At 41.0% G+C, this 19,607-nt stretch overlaps 1 protein-coding gene across 3 annotated transcripts in view; it reads left to right on the top strand.

Annotated features, from left to right (window-relative positions):
* AKAP9 (A-kinase anchoring protein 9) overlaps window positions 1-19,607 on the top strand; it is a 202,090-nt gene that overhangs the window by 115,337 nt on the left and 67,146 nt on the right. For all 3 annotated transcript variants that reach the window (XM_084619886.1, XM_084619885.1, XM_084619884.1), the window contains exons 18-21: window positions 3,702-3,926; window positions 6,374-6,514; window positions 6,971-7,074; window positions 10,008-10,216. In XM_084619886.1, the coding sequence (XP_084476012.1) occupies window positions 3,702-3,926; window positions 6,374-6,514; window positions 6,971-7,074; window positions 10,008-10,216 (679 nt within the window). The remainder of the gene's footprint in view (window positions 1-3,701; window positions 3,927-6,373; window positions 6,515-6,970; window positions 7,075-10,007; window positions 10,217-19,607) is intronic.

The following is a 19,607-nucleotide window of genomic DNA, read 5'->3' as shown; positions in this document are numbered from 1 at the left end:
ATCCACCTGAGAAAATCTTTTGCTTTTCCCCCCCCAGTACTACTAGGTAATTTAGGCCTAAAGTAATGGGGTTTTAAAAAATTGTAAATGGAAAAGAGTTAATTTTAACAGAAATGTTATGATTTATTTTAATGCTATGAAAATTAATATTTTATTTAGCAACTTGTGTGCTGTGTTTTAACCTAAATATTGTAGCATTACACTAATGTATGAGAACTGGAAAATAAAACTGAATATACTGAAAATGACTAATCCATTTTCATGATCAAAGCTTGTGAAATTCAAAAAAGTAAGAATGGCATAAACAGTGAAAAACTAGCTTGATTTTTAAAAATTATTTTAATATCAATAAATACATCTTACTAGTGACACATGAAACCTATATAAAGGGGATAAAATTGTGTAAATGTATTATTTTAACCCACCCATGTCCCTCTTGATATATAGGGGACATCATCTGAAAGGATAAAAGTGATAGCTAAAATATATTATTTTTAATAATCTCTGGGGGAGGAGAGGTATGTACAGAGCCCGCCATTCAATCCTAATAGCCAGGCATTTGGCAATTTACAAAGTGAAGATGGGGAAATTTTTACCCTATTGTGTTTACAGGGCTACTGCAGCTCAATGACAAAGATAGGTTATTCAACTCACTCCATTCTGAACAAGATAAGATTGTAAGATCCACAAAGTTGAGGGTCCTCTGCCCCATGTTATGCTCACTCATTGTGTGCTGCCACATATGGATCGTCTGCAGAGTGGAGCTACGCACAGTGTAGGAGGGTGCATATCTTTTACAGTCCCCTCAGACTGTGTCCCTTCACCAGCTTAAATAGCAAAATTATCCTGTTGTACTTCTTTTTGGAATCATGGAGACAGAGACAGTATATGTCCTGGAGAAAACTGAAATAAATATGTGGAAAAACGGATACCTGGAAAATGTTCATAGCAAAAGGTTAAGCTATGTCTGTAACAGAAATCTCAGCCAGCTTCCCTGTACACAATCCACTTTTAAGTAACTAAGCATGGAAATTGGTGTTAAAAGTTTCGTTTTTCCAATTTTTTATAATATTTCCATGGGTTTAGATTTAATCAAAATTGTATGTTCTTCTTCCTAGGGTGGAAACTATTGATATTTGTACAGCTGGGAGCTCATTAGGTTCAGTTTTAGGGGACGGTCAGCACCACTGATTAGTGAGAAAGCTTGATAATTAAGAATTGGCTGGAGTTATTTCCACCTCCTTTTTTTACAACAGAGATTACAATGTCAAGATAGTGAGTCCTCTGAATACTATATATCAGGGAATAAGAGACAGGAAAAAAATAAATGTGTCTGACAACAATTCTCTAGTTGTAAAGCATTATATAGGTGGAATTATAATTAATCTAAATTTTGTATTTCAAATAAGTAACCCTTCCACCTACAGAAAGGAACCAGTGAAACTTAGCTAGCCTAGTCTTCATTAAAATCTGATAGCACTGTATATAAATTTTGAGTGGTAGGATTCTCATATATTCATTCATAACTGGATTGAGATTTAATAATTTTTTATAGAGTAGTGAATTTGTTCTTCGGAAACTGTGTTTTGAGATTTGAAATCTCAGTTTCTATACAATGTTTAAAGTTCTAAACAAATTTATATTCTGTATTCTACTTGTAAAGATAAGTATTTGCAGAAAAGAGCTTCTGAAATTCATATTTTTACAAAGATCGTGTCCTAAAGAGCATAAAGTTGGAATTGTAAAATGCTCACTCTTCCATATAATTTTAAATAACATGAAATGTGCATGATCAACTCTTGTTATGAGTGCACGGTGCAAGCATTATCTATATTCTAATGTCTGTTGTTGTCACTTGAACATAGAATGTACATTTTCAAATACTAATTTATCACTATAAACAACAGTGTACAATAGGAGAACTCAGCCAAACAAATACTTTATACGCTGTCCTGAAGACTTAAAAGTTAGAGCTGTGTGAATAACTGATGTTTTGGTTTGCTAGCAATTCCAGAAAATTGGGAAAAATATTGTTTCAGGTCAACCCAAAACCTAAATTTATTAGAATTTTCAATGAATAGAAAAATGAGAAAAAAATTGTTTTGGGTCAAACAAAATGTGTTCAAAATGAAGGATTTGGTTTTAATAGATCTGGCATCTATGACTGTATTTTTTAATAAAAGCAAAGAAAATGAAGGGCTGTATTTACAAGGGGACATATGCACCACCCAGAAAATGGAGGAGGAGGCTCCCAATAACTCGGAGGCAAGGGCACTCATGTAGGAGATACAAGTTCAAATCACTGCTTTTGAGCAGGGACTTCAAACCCAGGTCTCTCTTATTCCTGGTGAGTGCCCTAACCACTAGGCTATTAGCTATTCTGTAATGGGTCTCTCTTAGTCTCTTCTGTTGAAGTTGTTGCACTTTGTGTACAATTCTTAAACATTCATTGGAGCAGAGAGTGGTAATGACTCTATAGCCTCGTTGCTCGGGCACTCACCTGGGAGTGGGAACTTCTGGGTTCCAGTCCTTGCTCCAGTGAAATTAATTATTTATACAAAGTGGAACAGCTTCAGCTGGAGAGACTGAGAGAGACCCAGCTCAGAATACCCAATATCATTGTTGTTAAGGCACTCACCTGGGATATGTGAGACCTGGGTTCAAGTCCCTAATCATGGGGCTCTTGGATATAAGGAGGGAGGGCACCTCCTCCTAATTTTTTTTGCACTCATGCAATTAACTGAAATGGACATGAATTTGCAAAATGTTTTGGTTGAAACAAAAATGCATTTTTCATTGGAAAAAATTTAATTGGAAAAGTCAACAAATTTCACCCGTCTCTATTCAAGGTATAAGAGCACAGGCAGTTTTGTTGCTTGACAAAACAGAAGACTACAATACAAAAACAGAGGAATGTGTAGTTGCAATGGGCACGTTTCAGATATAAACAAAAACTGTAACTGGAGTACCTCATGCAAGTAGTAGGCCATATGGATATTTTTGAATGTAGAATATGAGGAGGCTTTTGAAAATATGAATTGGGATCTATCCCAGGTATGGAAAAGTGTATGAGAAAGCAGTTAGTCAGAAGTGAGTCACACACACAAAGGAAACAGCTAGGAGCGATGCTTTTGGAGAACAAAAGAAGCAGTAGAGAGGAGAAGAGGAGAGTAATAGGTAGGAGTTGACTTGTGAAGTGCTTTGAAACTGAAGAAGAGAAACATTAATTTTATTCAGAAGAAAAAGGGAAGAGAAAAGTACAGAGAAATAAAGAAGAGTATATGAGATGTGGTCCAAGGAAGGTGATTCAGTGGTTGCATTTTCGATAGATTTGAGACGAGGAAGATAAAAGTGCAAAGCCTGAGTGCAGGAGGTTGCAATGAGGAAGGTTGGAGATAAGGGCAGGGATATTAATGTTACTTGGATAGAACTTTGTATATGAAATCCCTGCTCTCTCTCACCAACCCCAAAATATTAAACAGAGCTTAATATTTTTCTTTGTTTTGGAACATTACATCTGTGTACTGTCTCTTAGTTGGGAGTATGTGATTCTTTAGCATTTATCCTTCCAAGAAGCAGGCAACAAGTTGATTTCTTGGATGATAGATGTTTTGATTTGTGCAAATCTTTTTGAAAAATTGTTTAACCATTTCATATATGTACCTGCATATAAAATGCTAATAACAATTCAAATATTACAGCCCTATCATGAGATGGCAACATCCAGTACAGAAACCTCAAGTCAGCTGTTGCTATATGAAGAGCGTTTGGAAGACATGCGGCAGGAACTTGTACGACAATATCAGGAACATCAGCAGGCAACAGAACTATTGAGACAGGGGCATATGCAGCAAATGGAATGGCAAAAAGAAAATCAAGAACAACTCCTAGCAGAGCTTGATAGACTTAAAGTTCAATTAGCTGAGGTAATGTAGGGTCTGGGGCAATGGCAGGGCAGAAGAGTGGACTGACAGCTGATCTTGCCTTTTTAAAAAAAAGAAAAAAAGAGTTCTCACCACAATCAGCCCTAAACTGTCATGGACTAGTCTTGGTTGGAGCCTCAAGCAGTTCAACCATCTTATTGTTGCTGGGAAGACATTTAGCAGCCTGATCTCCTACCACTGTCTGTACAGTGAAGCCTACCAAGTCAAGGGCATGAGGTTTCTGGGGCCAGCTTCCATTAACTTCCCTCTGTGTAAGTCTGGTCCCAGAGGGTTATCATTAATTGACCCACCCAGTGATTGTTGTCAGTGGAGTAGTAATCCATTGCTTCTTTTAGTGCCCTGTCCTCACTGCTATCGTTGGCACAGTGTTCCCAGGAATGACTGTTCACAGTCCAAACTTGGATCATGTATGGAGTGGGGCATTCCAAGAGTGGCCTGCACTGAGCCAACTCTGTTACTGCCTCTAATGCCATATTTCTTCCCTCATGCTCCCTTTTATCTCAAGCCAGATGCCCTGTCTTGTGGTGTAAAAAGCTGGTTCACATTGCTCTTCCACTGCATTATATGCTGCTTCCACCTGGGTCTCAGATAAAATGAGAAGAGTACCAATTACAGGAGACTCTGTGATCTGCCTGATTGGATCTGGTGTTGTGGAAGCTGCAAGGAGCTTCCATGCACTGGTGGGAGAAGGGTTAATATTCCCTCGGGAAGAAAGAAACCATTATGAGCAAGAGTGTACTCTCTCTGTTCTGCTTCCCAGCAGCCAAAAGATGTCCTCCTTCATTCCATTGGACTGTAAGGAGCTTGGCTTTGTAAAGTACAAATTATTTAAGTGGGAGAGGCAAGGATGTATGTTTACTATATTTTTTGCATTTCTAAAGTATAGCCACCCTAGAATCCAGTGTCCCAAACCCATACAATCTCCATAAAAAGGTATGTTAAAGGAACTCCTCTTAATTATCGGGGTCTCAGAAATTAGATTTTGTCTCTTACCAGACTAAGGACAAAACTCAAAACAATCCGTCCAATCGTACATTCACAGACTCACATATTACATTGACAGTGCATGTATATGTATTTGATGCGTTATCTGAACAATGTAACATTACAAAAATATACGAGAAAATAGTGAGAGGAAAACCCTAAAGTTCTTCAGTTATGTTCCACTATACTTGGAAGGTTCCACCTGATGCCTTATGCTCCTCCCATACTAGGTTTTTCCTCTGTCTACCTTCTGTCTGCTTTTGTGGGGGGGAGGGGAGTGTAATAGTGACCTGCTGTTCCCAATCATTGTGGTTGTAGGTGGCTGGTAAGCCTGCTTCTCCTTTCTGCAACTTCAGGGGTGTGGTTGGCAGGCATGCTTATCCTTTAGCCTATTTCTGGACCTCTTCCTATCCATTGTCCTGGAATTGTTCCTCTGGGGTACCGATATCTTCCCCTCCTCTGCACTGCCTCTTCTGTCTCCTTACACTCACATCTATACATTGCGGGAGCTGAAACTTCTAACCCTGGGGGGAGAGAGTACTTGTGTAATTTAGGTCGTTAGCTCCTCTGTTTTAATGTAAAGGATGTTTTTGCCATGAGATCTATGTTAGAATTAATATATAATTATTAAATCAGGAATACTTCTAGCTCCTCTAAATTTGGACCATAGCACTGGAAGGGACCTCCCTGATCATAAAGTCCAGTCTCCAGTAGGCAACCCAGTCACTTAATCCAGTTCATAAATTTGTCAAGCTCTATTTCCGCCTCCTCCCCTAAGTGCACCCCGGCTCTGCTCCTCCTCCTCCCTCCCAGTATCTCGTGCAAGCTGTTCTCCAGTGTGCAGGAGGTGCAGGGAGGGAGGGGGAGGAGTTGAGGGAGGAGTTGATCAACGGGGTCCGCAGACCCCATTTTGAGAAACGCTGAGTTAGGTTGTTTGCCCCCTACTCCTATTGGCAGGCTATTCCAGAGCCTTGCTCCCCTGATTATTAGAAATCTCCTTCCCTGTTTTTACCCTCAGCTGTAATTAGTTTGTTATACTATATTCTTTCACCTTTATGAAGATCTTTTATAAAAAGGACATATTATTTGGATAGTCTTATCTTCCATCCTCAATAATATACTACAGTGTATATATAATATATATATTATGAAGTTAAACTTGTAACTTCCAGTGTAAATATAGTGCTTTAAAAGAAGTACTTAAAGATTTATATGAAAATCTTAGATATACTTAAGCTACCAAAACGGCCAGTTAGCTCTCAGTTTCAGAAAGCTTTAAATTTGCTTTTAACCACTTAACAAAAGGAGCTGTATTTTCCTGGTGCAAAATATGTTGAGTATTGGAAGTGCCAGGAATCACTCATACCAGAAGATTAAAAACCTGCCTAATGTTAATGCTTTCCTTCTATTATTCATAGTATGTCCTTATGAAATTTCATTTTTAGAGTGTCTCAGTGGAGAATGACAACTTGGTTACAGAGAGAGAGAGAATGCTTTTAGAGGACCTAGAATTGTTAAAGCAACATTCTGTACCCGGAAGAGAGAAGTTGCATTGTGAGCTATGCAACAATAGTACGCAAACACAGGTAAATATGGACTTTGGCTACCTTAGGAGCCATGGAATGTAAATGCAGTAGGATTTCTTTTGTCTGCTGCCTTATGGGTTGGTTAAATAATGAGGAGGTGGAGTTTAGCTGCCTATCTTTTTACTTTAGGTAAACTCAAATTTTAATGTTGCTATAGCAACATTCAACAGAGAACCCAGAAACTGTTTATTTAGCATAACAAACTTCATTTTAACAGGCTCTGGCTTCGATCTGTCATGTTTTTTCCATCTACACATTAATGTGTTTTGCACTTCTTATCTTTCCTGGATGCCTGCAATTTCATGGAAAGGGATAGTTTTATTTCAAACAATATGTAATTTTTGCATAAATATTTTAATTTCGTAATGTAACCATGTATCAGAATACAATGTTGATTCCAACATGACAGGATTTTTGTCTTTTTTGTCTTCTCTACCTTTGCAAATACTTACTCAGAATGAAAATGAAAGCCAGACTGAATCAAAAGAGTACACCTTTGAGGGTGAAGACAGAGGAGGAAAGCCTGAAGAAATATCTTCAGATATTCTTTCAAAAGAAAGGTATTCAGAGCTTGTACTTGTTAAATCCAGACTTTCTTTAATTCAAAGTTTCTGTATTTATAGCTTTGTGAATCATATAATTATCTGATGTATCAGTCATATGCAATAAAAATTTATAATAAGTCAATATAGAATCCAAACCTCGATGCTTTTTGAGTGAAGCTAAATAATTTGTCACTTTCGTACTGTTTTATTTGAACGGCTATATTATAAAATTGGATTTCTTAAAAATGGTCTTGAAAATGATGTTCTGAGGCTATTTACTCCAAGTAGTTGAATCAAGCATTTAAATCATATTCCAATCATTGGAATTTATAAGGCTATTTCTTGGCTTATGCCACACATTCCTTACATACTGCTTGGATTGTGTACTCTACCTGAAACTCAGCCTTTTCTGTGTAGCTATATAATGGCAAATAAGGATTTTTTGATGTTTGCACATTTTCCTATCCATTTCATATACTATATAGGGCAATATATATTTTTACATTGATTTTTGTCAGTGTCCCAGTTATCTTTGAATATTCCTTATCTTGAACTTTTTATGTAAACTTTTACAATAAATAAATACAAAGATGCTCACCAGAAACACAATAGCCTATTTTTCAATGTCATTATGTAATTTTAAATATTGCTTATACTACATGGCATAACTTAGACATTTTCAAAAAATATCGTCTGTGTAATTTAACTATTTTTTGTGCACAAATTTTGCTGTTCGTTTTATATTAAGCTACCAATATAATATTCTTACAAAACCTCCATAAATTACATTTATTGTTATAAAGTCAAAGGCTGCATTTTAAACATAAATTCATCTTGAGTTATGTCATTTTCCCCATCTCTAATTTCTGACTTCCAACCCTACCACATTCTCCCAATCTCCTTCCTCAGCCTGCATGTGTAATCGTGGCCACTAAGGTGTTGGCTCCCCATCATAATGAAGCACAGTCATTCTTTGAAAAAGTGAAGTGTATGAAATATAGTTAGTATACTGTACTGATGTAAATAAACTAATGTTTATTTTATAATTATGTAGCCATCGTATATAAATGAACAGACTGATGTGGTCTATATTTTCAAAGTACATGTTTCCAGTGCAAAATAAAATAATTTGTGCTGCTTTATTATCATCATATATTATCATAGCTGGACAATAATATTTATTTTCATGTTGTCCAAGTTGTGCAACTAGCAAATTTCTTTTTCCTCATGTGAGGAACCTCTCAGGCAGTGGCTTTCAATCTGTGGCCCACAGACCCCTGGGGGGCTCCACAAACTAAGTCTAAGTTTTCCAAAGGGGTCTGCACCTCCATTCAAAAATTGTTGTGGTTCCACAAATGAAAACAGTTTGAAAACCACTGCTCTAAGAAACTCAAACTATAACCATGACCTTTAATAACTTTTATAGTTCTGCTTTTTAAAGTGATTATAAAAATACTTTACTTACTTTACTCTGCAGGTCTACTCCTAGGGTAAAATACTGGCCCCAATTAAGTCAATAGCAAAGCTCCCATTGACTTCAGTGCAGTTAGGATTTCATTCACCCCCTTCTGTGTATTCTGAGTCATAGTTGCTTAATTTAATGTCAAAAATAAATGTTGACTGTTTTTAACTCCTAATAGCACTGCTGAGCCAACACAGACATGGATGTGTATGAAGGGAAAGGACCCAGCTTCACTGGTTTTTGAAGGGTTGGTTTTGAAGGGATGGTAGAAAAAAATGTATTTTTACTTGTAAATTAAGAAATGTGTTAAGGAAACCTGTGGTTCTTGACACATGTGATGTCTCAAAATGTCATTTTTAACAGTCATTTTTCAGAGCAGGACTTTACTTTAAAGAAGTTCCCTTTTGGTTGACCTTGTGCTCATGGAACTGCACAGTGCTTAGAATGTTGTTGTTGGGTCCCATACTGTTCATCCAAAAGGACTGTAATCTGCCTGTGTCAGAGTGGGTAGTGGATATGCAAAGTAGCTTCCGTTAATCCTTACTTCGTTGTCAACGAACCATTTGTAGCTGTGGTATATCAGCCTTCTGTTGTACAACTCCACATGGAATAGGATTTTTTTTTTTTAATTGTTTGCATTTGGCCCATCAAGGCGTATTTCAGTGGGGAAGAAAGACAGTTGAGGAGAAGACAAACTTCACTTTTATTAAATGATAACAAATATTTTTTTGTGAAGAGACTGAAGTTTTGTGATTTTTACAGAACTGGTGTGAGGTTACATTTTACTCTGTTTTATAGACGTTGTCAATAACTTTGCACAGAGCTAATACAAATTCTACTTTAATATTACACTACTTTGCAAAGGACAAAAGTTATGGTTTATCTTTTTTGGTAATATTAGCCAAAAGTACTTTGTCTGAAGTACAAATCTCACATCATTGTTGAGCCAGTGTGACGTGTAGGCTAGTGAGAAGCAGTAGTTTCAGACACTAGAAGCATCCTAAAGGGTCCATGTACCTAGACACAAATATTCAAGTTGGAGAATTCTGCATTGTTTTCACTAGGCAGACTATCCATGTAGTCTTTACTTGTGTTTTACAGAGCAATAGTGCATCACTGGCCAATCCATATGAAACCTGATAAGGAGGAAGGGCTTAAAATGTGAATGCCTACAAACATGGCACTGCTATCTGTATTTACAAAAAGAATTACTAGGAAGTTTTTCCTCATAATTATAGCTTTTTGTAGTTATTTAATATAACAGTATGTAATATATTTTTAATTGATTGAGTATGGACTAATATAGATGTGCTGATGTAGCATTTATGTGACTTATGTACTTTCCTATCTTAAACCAAAATCCTAGTATCACTGAATCAATAGCAAAACTTTCATAGTCTTCAGTGGGACCTGGTTTTGGCCCCACAAAATAGAATGTGAGGGGAAAAAATATTTTGATTAGTTTCTATTTCATTTATATGTACAGGCATGCTCTACAGAAGGCTAACAACAGACTCCTGAAGATTCTGTTAGAGGTTGTGAAGACAACTGTAGCTGTAGAAGAAACGATTGGTCTTCATGTCCTTGGATTACTGGATAGACCTGGGAAAGACCCTCCTTCTTCTAAAACTGTTCTATGGGAGGCGGAGGCAGAGCAGTCAGTAAAGCCCTGTGTCCATGTGGGATTTGAAAAAGGTACTGGTTGCATGTTTACTTCTAACTTCATATCATCTAGAAGACATGTAATATGCCAGGTCTTTTTACTTGAAAAGTAAGATTTTTTTTTAACTCATGGTAAGTTAAAGGGCAGGTATATTTAAAAAAGAAACGAACAAAAAAGAAAAGAAGTGTATGATATACATGGCATCTCCATTTGATATCCATCAATCTAATCTATCTAATCAATCCATCAATCTAATCTAATCTAATCGCCTTCTATGATGAGATTACTGATTCTGTGGATGAAGGGAAAGCAGTGGATGTATTGTATCTTGACTTTAGCAAAGCTTTTGACACAGTCTCCCACAGTATTCTTGTCAGCAAGTTAAAGAAGTACGGGCTGGATGAATGCACTATAAGGTGGGTAGAAAGTTGGCTAGATTGTCGGGCTCAACGGGTAGTGATCAATGGCTCCATGTCTAGTTGGCAGCCGGTGTCAAGTGGAGTGCCCCAGGGGTTGGTCCTGGGGCCGGTTTTGTTCAATATCTTCATAAATGATCTGGAGGATGGTGTGGATTGCACTCTCAGCAAATTTGCGGATGATACTAAACTGGGAGGAGTGGTAGATACGCTGGAGGGCAGGGATAGGATACAGAGGGACCTAGACAAATTGGAGGATTGGGCCAAAAGAAATCTGATGAGGTTCAATAAGGATAAGTGCAGGGTCCTGCACTTAGGACGGAAGAACTCAATGCACAGCTACAGACTAGGGACCGAATGGCTAGGCAGCAGTTCTGCGGAAAAGGACCTAGGGGTGACAGTGGACGAGAAGCTGGATATGAGTCAGCAGAGTGCCCTTGTTGCCAAGAAGGCCAATGGCATTTTGGGATGTATAAGTAGGGCATAGCCAGCAGATTGAGGGACGTGATCATCCCCCTCTATTCGACATTGGTGAGGCCTCATCTGGAGTACTGTGTCCAGTTTTGGGCCCCACACTACAAGAAGGATGTGGATAAATTGGAAAGAGTCCAGCGAAGGGCAACAAAAATGATTAGGGGTCTGGAACACATGACTTATGAGGAGAGGCTGAGGGAACTGGGATTGTTTAGTCTGCAGAAGAGAAGAATGAGGGGGGATTTGATAGCTGCTTTCAACTACCTGAGAGGTGGTTCCAGAGAGAATGGTTCTAGACTATTCTCAGTGGTGGAAGAGGACAGGACAAGGAGTAATGGTCTCAAGTTGCAGTAGGGGAGGTTTAGGTTGGATATTAGGAAAAACTTTTTCACTAGGAGGGTGGTGAAACACTGGAATGCGTTGCCTAGGGAGGTGGTGGAATCTCCTTCCATAGAAGTTTTTAAGGTCAGGCTTGACAAAGCCCTGGCTGGGATGATTTAGTTGGGGATGGGTCCTGCTTTTGAGCAGGGGGTTGGACTAGATGACCTCCTGAGGTCCCTTCCAATCCTGATATTCTATGATTCTATATGAATCTTTAGCGCATCTGGCACATAAATATCTTGCGACGCCAGCTATAACAGTACCATGTGAACTCCTGTTCTCACTTTCAGGTGAGGTAATTAAGAAGCAGGCAACATTATCTCCTGCAAATCTAATGAACTTGTTTCTTTTAGTGATTAGCTGCACAAGAAGTAGGACTGAGTGGGCTTGTAGGCTCCAAAGTTTTACATTTTTTTTTGTTTTTGAGTGCAGTTATGTAACAAAAAAACTACAATTGTAAGTTGCACTTTCATGATAAAGAGATTGCACTACATTACTTGTATGAGGTGAATTGAAAAATACCATTTCTTCTGTTTATCATTTTACAGTGCAAATGTTTGTAATAAAAAATAATATAAAGTGAGCACTGTGTACCTTGTATTCTGTGTTGTAATTGAAATCAATATATTTAAAAATGTAGAAAAACATCCAAAAATATTTAATACATTTCAATTGGTATTCTGTTGTTTAACAGTGCGATTAATAGCAATTAATTGTTTTAATCATGATTAATTTTTTTGAGTTAATCACGTGAGTTAACTGCAATTAATTGACAGCCCTAAAAATTAGACATAAAAATACAAAAGTGTCACAGCACACTATTACTGAAAACTTGGTGTAAAATATATATATTTTATAAATTATGTAAATAAAAAAATTATTCAAAAAACCCGCCAGCACTGAAGCCCAGAGACAAGCCCCATCGTGAAAGCAAGAAGCACAAGAGACACAAGAGTAGGTCCCCATAGGGGACTGCTCATAAACTCAGCGTTCCCTCCCTATGCCACACCTGGTCAGATGAGACGTTAAATGCAGATCCCATGGGAGTGCCACTGAAGGCCCCCTTGGCTGGGGTAAAGCCAAGCGAAAGCGGAATCCATCATTACCAGCGGTCACCCTTGTACCGAAGGATTCAGACCACCTGGCTGCTAGCATGACACCAACGGTTCTGTCTCGCTTACCGGATAGACCAACTCTTCCAACTTCACTGGGTCCCTCTGGAGTCTCAACCGGGTGCCCCATGGACCCCTGGCCACACTGAGACATTCCTCACAGTGGAGGAGATGATTCTACTATATCCACAATCTCCACTTCTCTCAGGCCCTGCTCTTATCCAGGATACTACCACACTCGAATATGGACCTTTGCTCCTTCTGCAAGAGAAGCCCATCTCTCATGCGCTGCACTGCAGCCCTCAGGCACCAACAGTCTGGCCACCGATGGAACCATCCTCTGACTCCAAGGAGTGCTGGGACATGGCTCTGCCGCCATCCCCACTGCCACACAGGAGCCCAGACATACATCTCAGACCTCCTTATCCTCCTGCTTACGACCTACCCAGGGATGCCTGGTACTCCTTCCTAGGGGCCCGCCCAGACTAGTGGACCCCTCATTCTCGCCCTATTGGGGGCCCTGGGACCTGTACAAAAGGCATCCGGAGTCATCCCAAGGGTCCTGCCAGGCTTCCCCTGTACTCCCTCCTGCACTGTCGGTATACAAAAAGGAGGATGTCAAGTCAGTACTGCTGGTCCCAACCGGAGCTCCTCGTCACTGGAGGAGGCAATCATCCCCCTCCTGCTCTCTCTGCCAGATCATCACCAGCAGTATCGAGACCTGCTGAGGAGGGTGGCCACAGACCTGCAAATTCCATTGGAGGAAGTCCAGGACCCAAACACCTCCTCCTGGACATTCTCCAACCACAAGGACCTTCAAGAATGGCACTCCCGATAACCAAGGCCATCCTAGAACCAGCTCAATCGGTGAGGCACACATCAGCCTTTTGCACCCCCACACCAAAGAGAGCAGAGAGAGCATAGGCGTCTAATCAGTGTGTGCTCCGGGGCTGGAGCACCCACGGGGAAAAATTGGTGGGTGCTCTGCACCCACCAGCAGCCAGGCTCACCACCCCAGCTCACCTCACCTCCGCCTCCTCCCCTGAGCGCACTGCATCCCTGCTTCTCCTCCCAGCACTAACAAGCTGTGGGAGGGAGGGGGGAAGAGGCGGGGCCGGGTCGGGGATTTGGAGAAGGAGTCCAAAAGGGGCAGGGAGGTGGAGTTGGGGCGGGGACTTTGGAGAAGGGGTTGGAATGGGGTCAGGGGCGAGGGGGATTGAGCACCCACTGGTGCCAGGAGAAGTTGCCGCCTGAGAGAGAGAGAGAGATTTTGTGTCGGCTGACGGGACAATTTTTTTATTTATGCACCCGATTCCCAAAAACGTGGTCATCCAGGCAGCTGCTGATCCCTCCCACCAACTGATTCTTTAAAAGGAAGCAAATGCTGTTGTCCTTAATGGTGCATAGAGTGCATTCCTCCTCAATACCAGGGTAGAGGTGTTTATTCAGCAGACTTCCTCATCCCGAAAAATGACGCTGGACAGCATCCCTTCCTCAATCTCTGACTACTAGATAAGTTTATCAGGAAGACCTAATTTTGAATGCTAACGCTGGCATCGATCATCCCCTACCTCCACCAGGGAGCATGGTTCATGGCTCTCAACATAGAAGATTTTTACTTCCATGTGGACATCCACCTGTCGCATTTCAGGGTGGGGCACCAACACTTCCAATCTTAGGTATTCTCATTCAGCATTGCGACAGCACCACAAGTATTCATGAAGGTCTTTGCGGTGGTCGTGGGCCAGAGGAGGAACCTAGGATACTCCGTATTCCCCTACCTGGATGACTGGCTCCTGATGACACACTTGCAGCTGAAAGCTCTCTCGGCAATCTTCAAAACCTCCTATTATTCCTGGGTATCTGCGTCACCGAAAACATATCTATTTTCACACCCACACAAACAAATACACTTCAGAGGGGCAATACTGGATTTGATTGCTGCACGAGTCTTCCTCCCAGCGGATCATTTCTCTGCTATTAATGCCTTCATTGCTCATCTTTGCTATAGGCTTTGCACCATGGTCCGCCAATGCCTGTCTCTCTCGGGGCATATGGCAGCCTGCACTTATGTGTTTATGTACAAACTGGGTTGTACATAAACATACTAGAACTCAGGGCAGTCCATCTCGTCTGCAAAGCCTTCCTTCCGCTGATATGGTCCCTTCACATTCAGCTTCTCTCTGACAACATCTCTGCTGTTCTAAGTCTGTTCGGCTATGGAACTGGTGCATCAGGAGGCAGGTGACAATATATGCTACATACCTGCTGGGCACCCAGAATTCTCTAGCCAACAGTCAGCAGAACACTACACATAGACCATGAATGGCAACTGCACAATGTAGTCCTCAATGATCTCTTCACCCAGCGAGGAGCCCCTTGTTGGGACCTCTTTGCATGTCAACCGAATCAAAAACGTCCCTGCTATTGCTCCAGGGCAGCTCTAGACAGGGGCCCTGGGGAGATGCTCTCCTCATCTCCTGGACAGGTGACCTCCGCTGTGCCTTTCCCCCCATATCTCTACTGTCTCAGGTTCTTCACAAGATTCTCTGGGACAGGGCCAACATCATCCTCATGGTGCCCTACTAGCCCTGGCAGTTCTGGTTCACTGACCTCCTGAAACCTTTTGCCTGACTAGTCAGGCTCTGGGCATTCCCGGATCTCCTTATGCAAGATCGGAGCAGACTCCGGCATCCCAGCCTGGACTCCCTTCACCTCACAGCCTGGTATTTAGAATGGCATTGAGTATAGTCCATGAGTGCTCCGCCCTGGTTCGACAAATCCTCACCCAAAGCGGGAAAACTTGCTATCTCACAAAGTGGCAGTGCTTCCTGGAGTGGTCTCGCTGCCATTACCCCTCTCTGGACACGGTGACCATCCCAGTTGTGCTGGACTACCTACTTACCTTCAAAATATCGGGCTTAGCTATCAGCTCTATCCGGGTACACCTGGCGGCACTTACTGCCTTCCTCCCACCAGTGGAGGGCACCTCCATCTTTACACACCCCACAACTGTGTGCTTCATGAAGGGCTTGCTCAGCACCTTTCCACCAGTTGTGAAGCTCCTGTCTCCATGGGATCTTAACCTTTTTTTTTTCTGCCCTCACAAGACTGCCCTTCGAACCCATGGCAACATGCTCCATGACCCTCCCCCCCACCCCCCCATGAAAGGGGCATTCCTGGTTGCTGTCACCTTGGCCAGATGAGTCAGCAAGCTCACTGTCATGATGGCAGACCCTCCCGACATGGTGCTTCACAAGCCAAGATCTCATAAAGGGTACACCCCAAAATCCTTCCCAGTGTGGTGTCCAAATTCCACCTCAATCAATCCATCCACTTGCCTGTGTTCCATCCAAATTTCCCACCAACAGAGCCCTGCACTCTCTTGATGTTCAATGCGCCCTGGCGTTCTACTAACACAGGACTAGACCTTTTCGGAGGTCGCCGAGACTCTACATAACCGTTGCAGAGAGATCAACAGGACAAGCCATATTTTCCCAAAGAATCTGTAAATGGGTCTGAGTGTGCATACCGGAATGCTATGAACACTCCAACCTGGTGTAACAGCTTATTCTACATGAGCGCAAGCCACCTCCTCAGCCTCATTAGCAGATGTACCATGGCAAGACATCTGCAAGGCCATGACGTGGCGCTCTGTCCATATGTTTATGGTGCACTGTAACACACATGGCAGATGCGGACATGGCCGTGGACCACGCTGTATTGCAGATGGCTATGCCACCTCCGCACTGATTACTGGTCATAAGTCACCCACATGTGAAATACACATAGGGACCATCACTCAAAGAAGAAGAGGAAGTTACTCACCTGTAACTTAGAGAGGTGTGTTCTCTCTCTGTATTCCCACTACCCGCCCTCCTTCCTGCCCTTTATACCGTGGACCAGGAGTATGAGGAGACTCAATATGCATGTGCAGGTCAACGGACGCTGCTTGGAAATATTTCCGGACTTTGGCGCATTGCATGAATGCGCACCCACATGTGGAATACAATAGGGGCCACACGTCTTGAAGAACCTCCGGTTACAGATGCTCATCTTCCTCTTAGGTACTTATGACCTTCCTTCTTATCCCATGACTGCTTACTTTGCTTAAGAGTCTTTGGTGAGGGACCTTGTCAAAGGCTTTCTGAAAGTCCAGATATGCTGTATCCACTGGATCACCCTTGTCCAAGTTTGTTGACCTCCCTCAGAGAATTCTGTTGGATTGGTGAGGCATGTGTTCTCTTTACAAAAGCCGTGTTGACTCTTCCCCAACATCTCGTGTTCATCTATGTGTCTGATAATTCTGTTCTTTATTATAGTTTCAACTAATTTGCCTGATACTGAAGTTAGGCTTACTGGCCTGTAATTGCAAGGATCGCCTCTGGAGTCTTTTTAAAAAATTGGTGCTAAATTAGCTGTCCTTCAGTCATCTGGTACAGATGCTGATTTAAGTGCTAGGTTTCATACCGTGGTTAGTAGTTCTGTAGTTTCCCATTTGAGTTCCTTCAGAACTCTTAGTTGAATACCATCTGGTTTTGGTGACTTGTTACTGTTTAATTTATCAGTTTGTTCCAAAACCTTTATTGACTCCTCAGTCTGGGACAGTTCCTCAGATTTGTCACCTAAAATGAATGGCGCAGATGTGGGAATGCTTTGCTATTTTCAAAAGAATACATCTGGAGACTTACGCTTTCCCGGGAAATAGTGTTTTTTAAAGTGCATTTCTACACTGAAAAGTGATTTTTTAAAAATGCCATCAATGGTTTCTATATTTACCATCCCACAGTGACTTCCATATTCCAGTTGTTCACTCTGCAGACTTAATCAAAACTCAGAGAGTCAAGCTAGGTTTTTTCCTCTTCAAGTATCCTTACTATTTGTAAAGTTTCTGCAGGCCAAATAATGGGTGACACCTGGGTAATCGCACTGCATTATTGGGGCATGCACAGGTGTAACTAATTAGAATTAAGTATTCTGTTGGTGATGTATTAGGAAAAAATAGAATCCTGCTCACATGCTCTTAGCTCTGTTGGCTCTGCAGGGCCAACAGGAATGAAAAACAGTAAAACCTGATTTTAGGCCTCAGTCTTGCCCAAGCAGAGCTCAATGCAGGATCAAAGCCTTAATCACTAAAATAAACAAATATGACTCTGAATAAACACAAGAAACAGATCCGTTAAATATAAATTAATAAATATAAAAATTGTTGTGTTTCAGAATAAAATAGCACTTTACATTCATTACCACTGCTGAACTCAGGAGATGGGAGATGGCACTTTCCTTTGTTTGACAGCTATCCTTCAGTCAAATTATGCTTCAGAATTGTTTTTTTCTTTAGAAAATGCTTTATTGCATTTGGTTTTTATTTATATATAGCCAAAGATAAACTTCAAAACAGTAGCTACAGAATTGGGGATGGGGTAAAAACTAATGTAACCAAGCTATGGTTTTAAAATCTGAAGTCTGAAATCTTTGTCTTTACCTCATGAATTCCACACCATAATCTTTTGGTCATTGGCATGGATAAAGGAGAACTTACTTAATAAGATGCATCCGATGAAGTGAGCTGTAGCTCACGAAAACTTTTGCTCAAATAAAATTGTTAGTCTCTAAGGTGCCACAAATACTCCATTTCTTTTTGTTAATACTAGTAGCATCGGTAAAGAGAGAATGATGATGATAGCATCAGATGCTGAAATGATGAGACTATGTCAGTACTGATTATGAGCAAGCTTTGAAGCTTGAAATTTTTCCATTCATATTCCTGATCTGCCAGAAGTTGCAGAAAAGTGCTGCATATTTATGCAGTTGCTTTGCAGAAAGAACACTTTGTGTTCTAAAGTAACTCACTATGGCCCAGTGCAACAATACTTCTCAGGCAAAACTTCTGTTAACATTCAGGGATTATAGGCTATGACCATTAGGCTGCACTGCAATTATGTAATTTGAGTTTCAAGTTTCATTCCAAATTCATTGACATTAACAAAACTTTAATAAATGTCTTTTACATTGGTACAGCATTGGGAAACTCTACAGTGCTGGATGTCCATCTTAGATAAAGGTCCTTTCTACTCTGAGGATATTAAAGCTCCCGTGTCACTATTTCAGGATACCAAAAGGCCTTTCGGCTTGGGTGCTGAGCAATCCAAATGATATATATTATTGTAAAAATATAGAATAGTTAGTTCCACTTAAGGTCTCATTACAGAGGTTTGGGATCTTTAGATGCTAAGAAAAATCTTTATTTCCCCAAACCTACCCTAAAAGTTGTTGTATATGGGTAATAAGCTTGATTATGTTGAAATAAATGCGAATGACATGAAATTAAAAGTGTGATCATTTACCATTCCCTGAATGGTATAGTTTAGGCATAAAAATGTATAATATATCAACTACATTGTTAAACAAGTTGCAACTCATTTTAAAAAAAATTAAAACTAGAACCTTGCACTTCTTGCTGTATTCCCCCCAAAACAGCTGTTGTAGGAGTTGGTTTTTCAGAGAGCCCAACCATTCTTGTGACAATTTGAAGGAGGGAGAGCAATAAATAAGAGGGAAGAATAGGTATAAAGAGATTGGATCAAACCTATGTACTAAATACAATTTTTTTAAAAAACAAGCAAATTCTGAAGAGGCTGCTGTAGTTCCATTTTGAAGTTCTGTTAACTACACAAACTGTTCCAGCTTTGCGGTCATGATTCTTCTGCAGGCTAAATTATTATTTAGTCTGCAGAAGAGAAGAATGAGGGAGGATTTGATAGCTGCTTTCAGCTACCTGAAAGGGAGTTCCAAAGAGGATGGATCTAGGCTAGGGATTGGCAACCTTTGGCACACGGCCCGCCAGGGTAAGCCCCGTGGCTAGCCGGACCAGTTTGTTTCCTGCTGCGTCTGCAGGTTCGAATGATTGCAGTTCCCGCTGGCTGTGGTTCGCCGCTCCAGGCCAATGGGGAGCGGCAATCGGCCGAACCTGCAGGCGCAGTAGGTAAACAAACCGGCCCAGCCCGCCAGGGGGCTTCCCCGGGCAGGCCGCATGCCAA

This window comes from Lepidochelys olivacea (genome assembly GCF_965140295.1).
Source record: "Lepidochelys olivacea isolate rLepOli2 genome assembly, chromosome: 2".
NCBI lineage: Eukaryota > Metazoa > Chordata > Testudines > Cheloniidae > Lepidochelys > Lepidochelys olivacea.
This window is presented reverse-complemented; position numbering and strand designations above follow the sequence as displayed.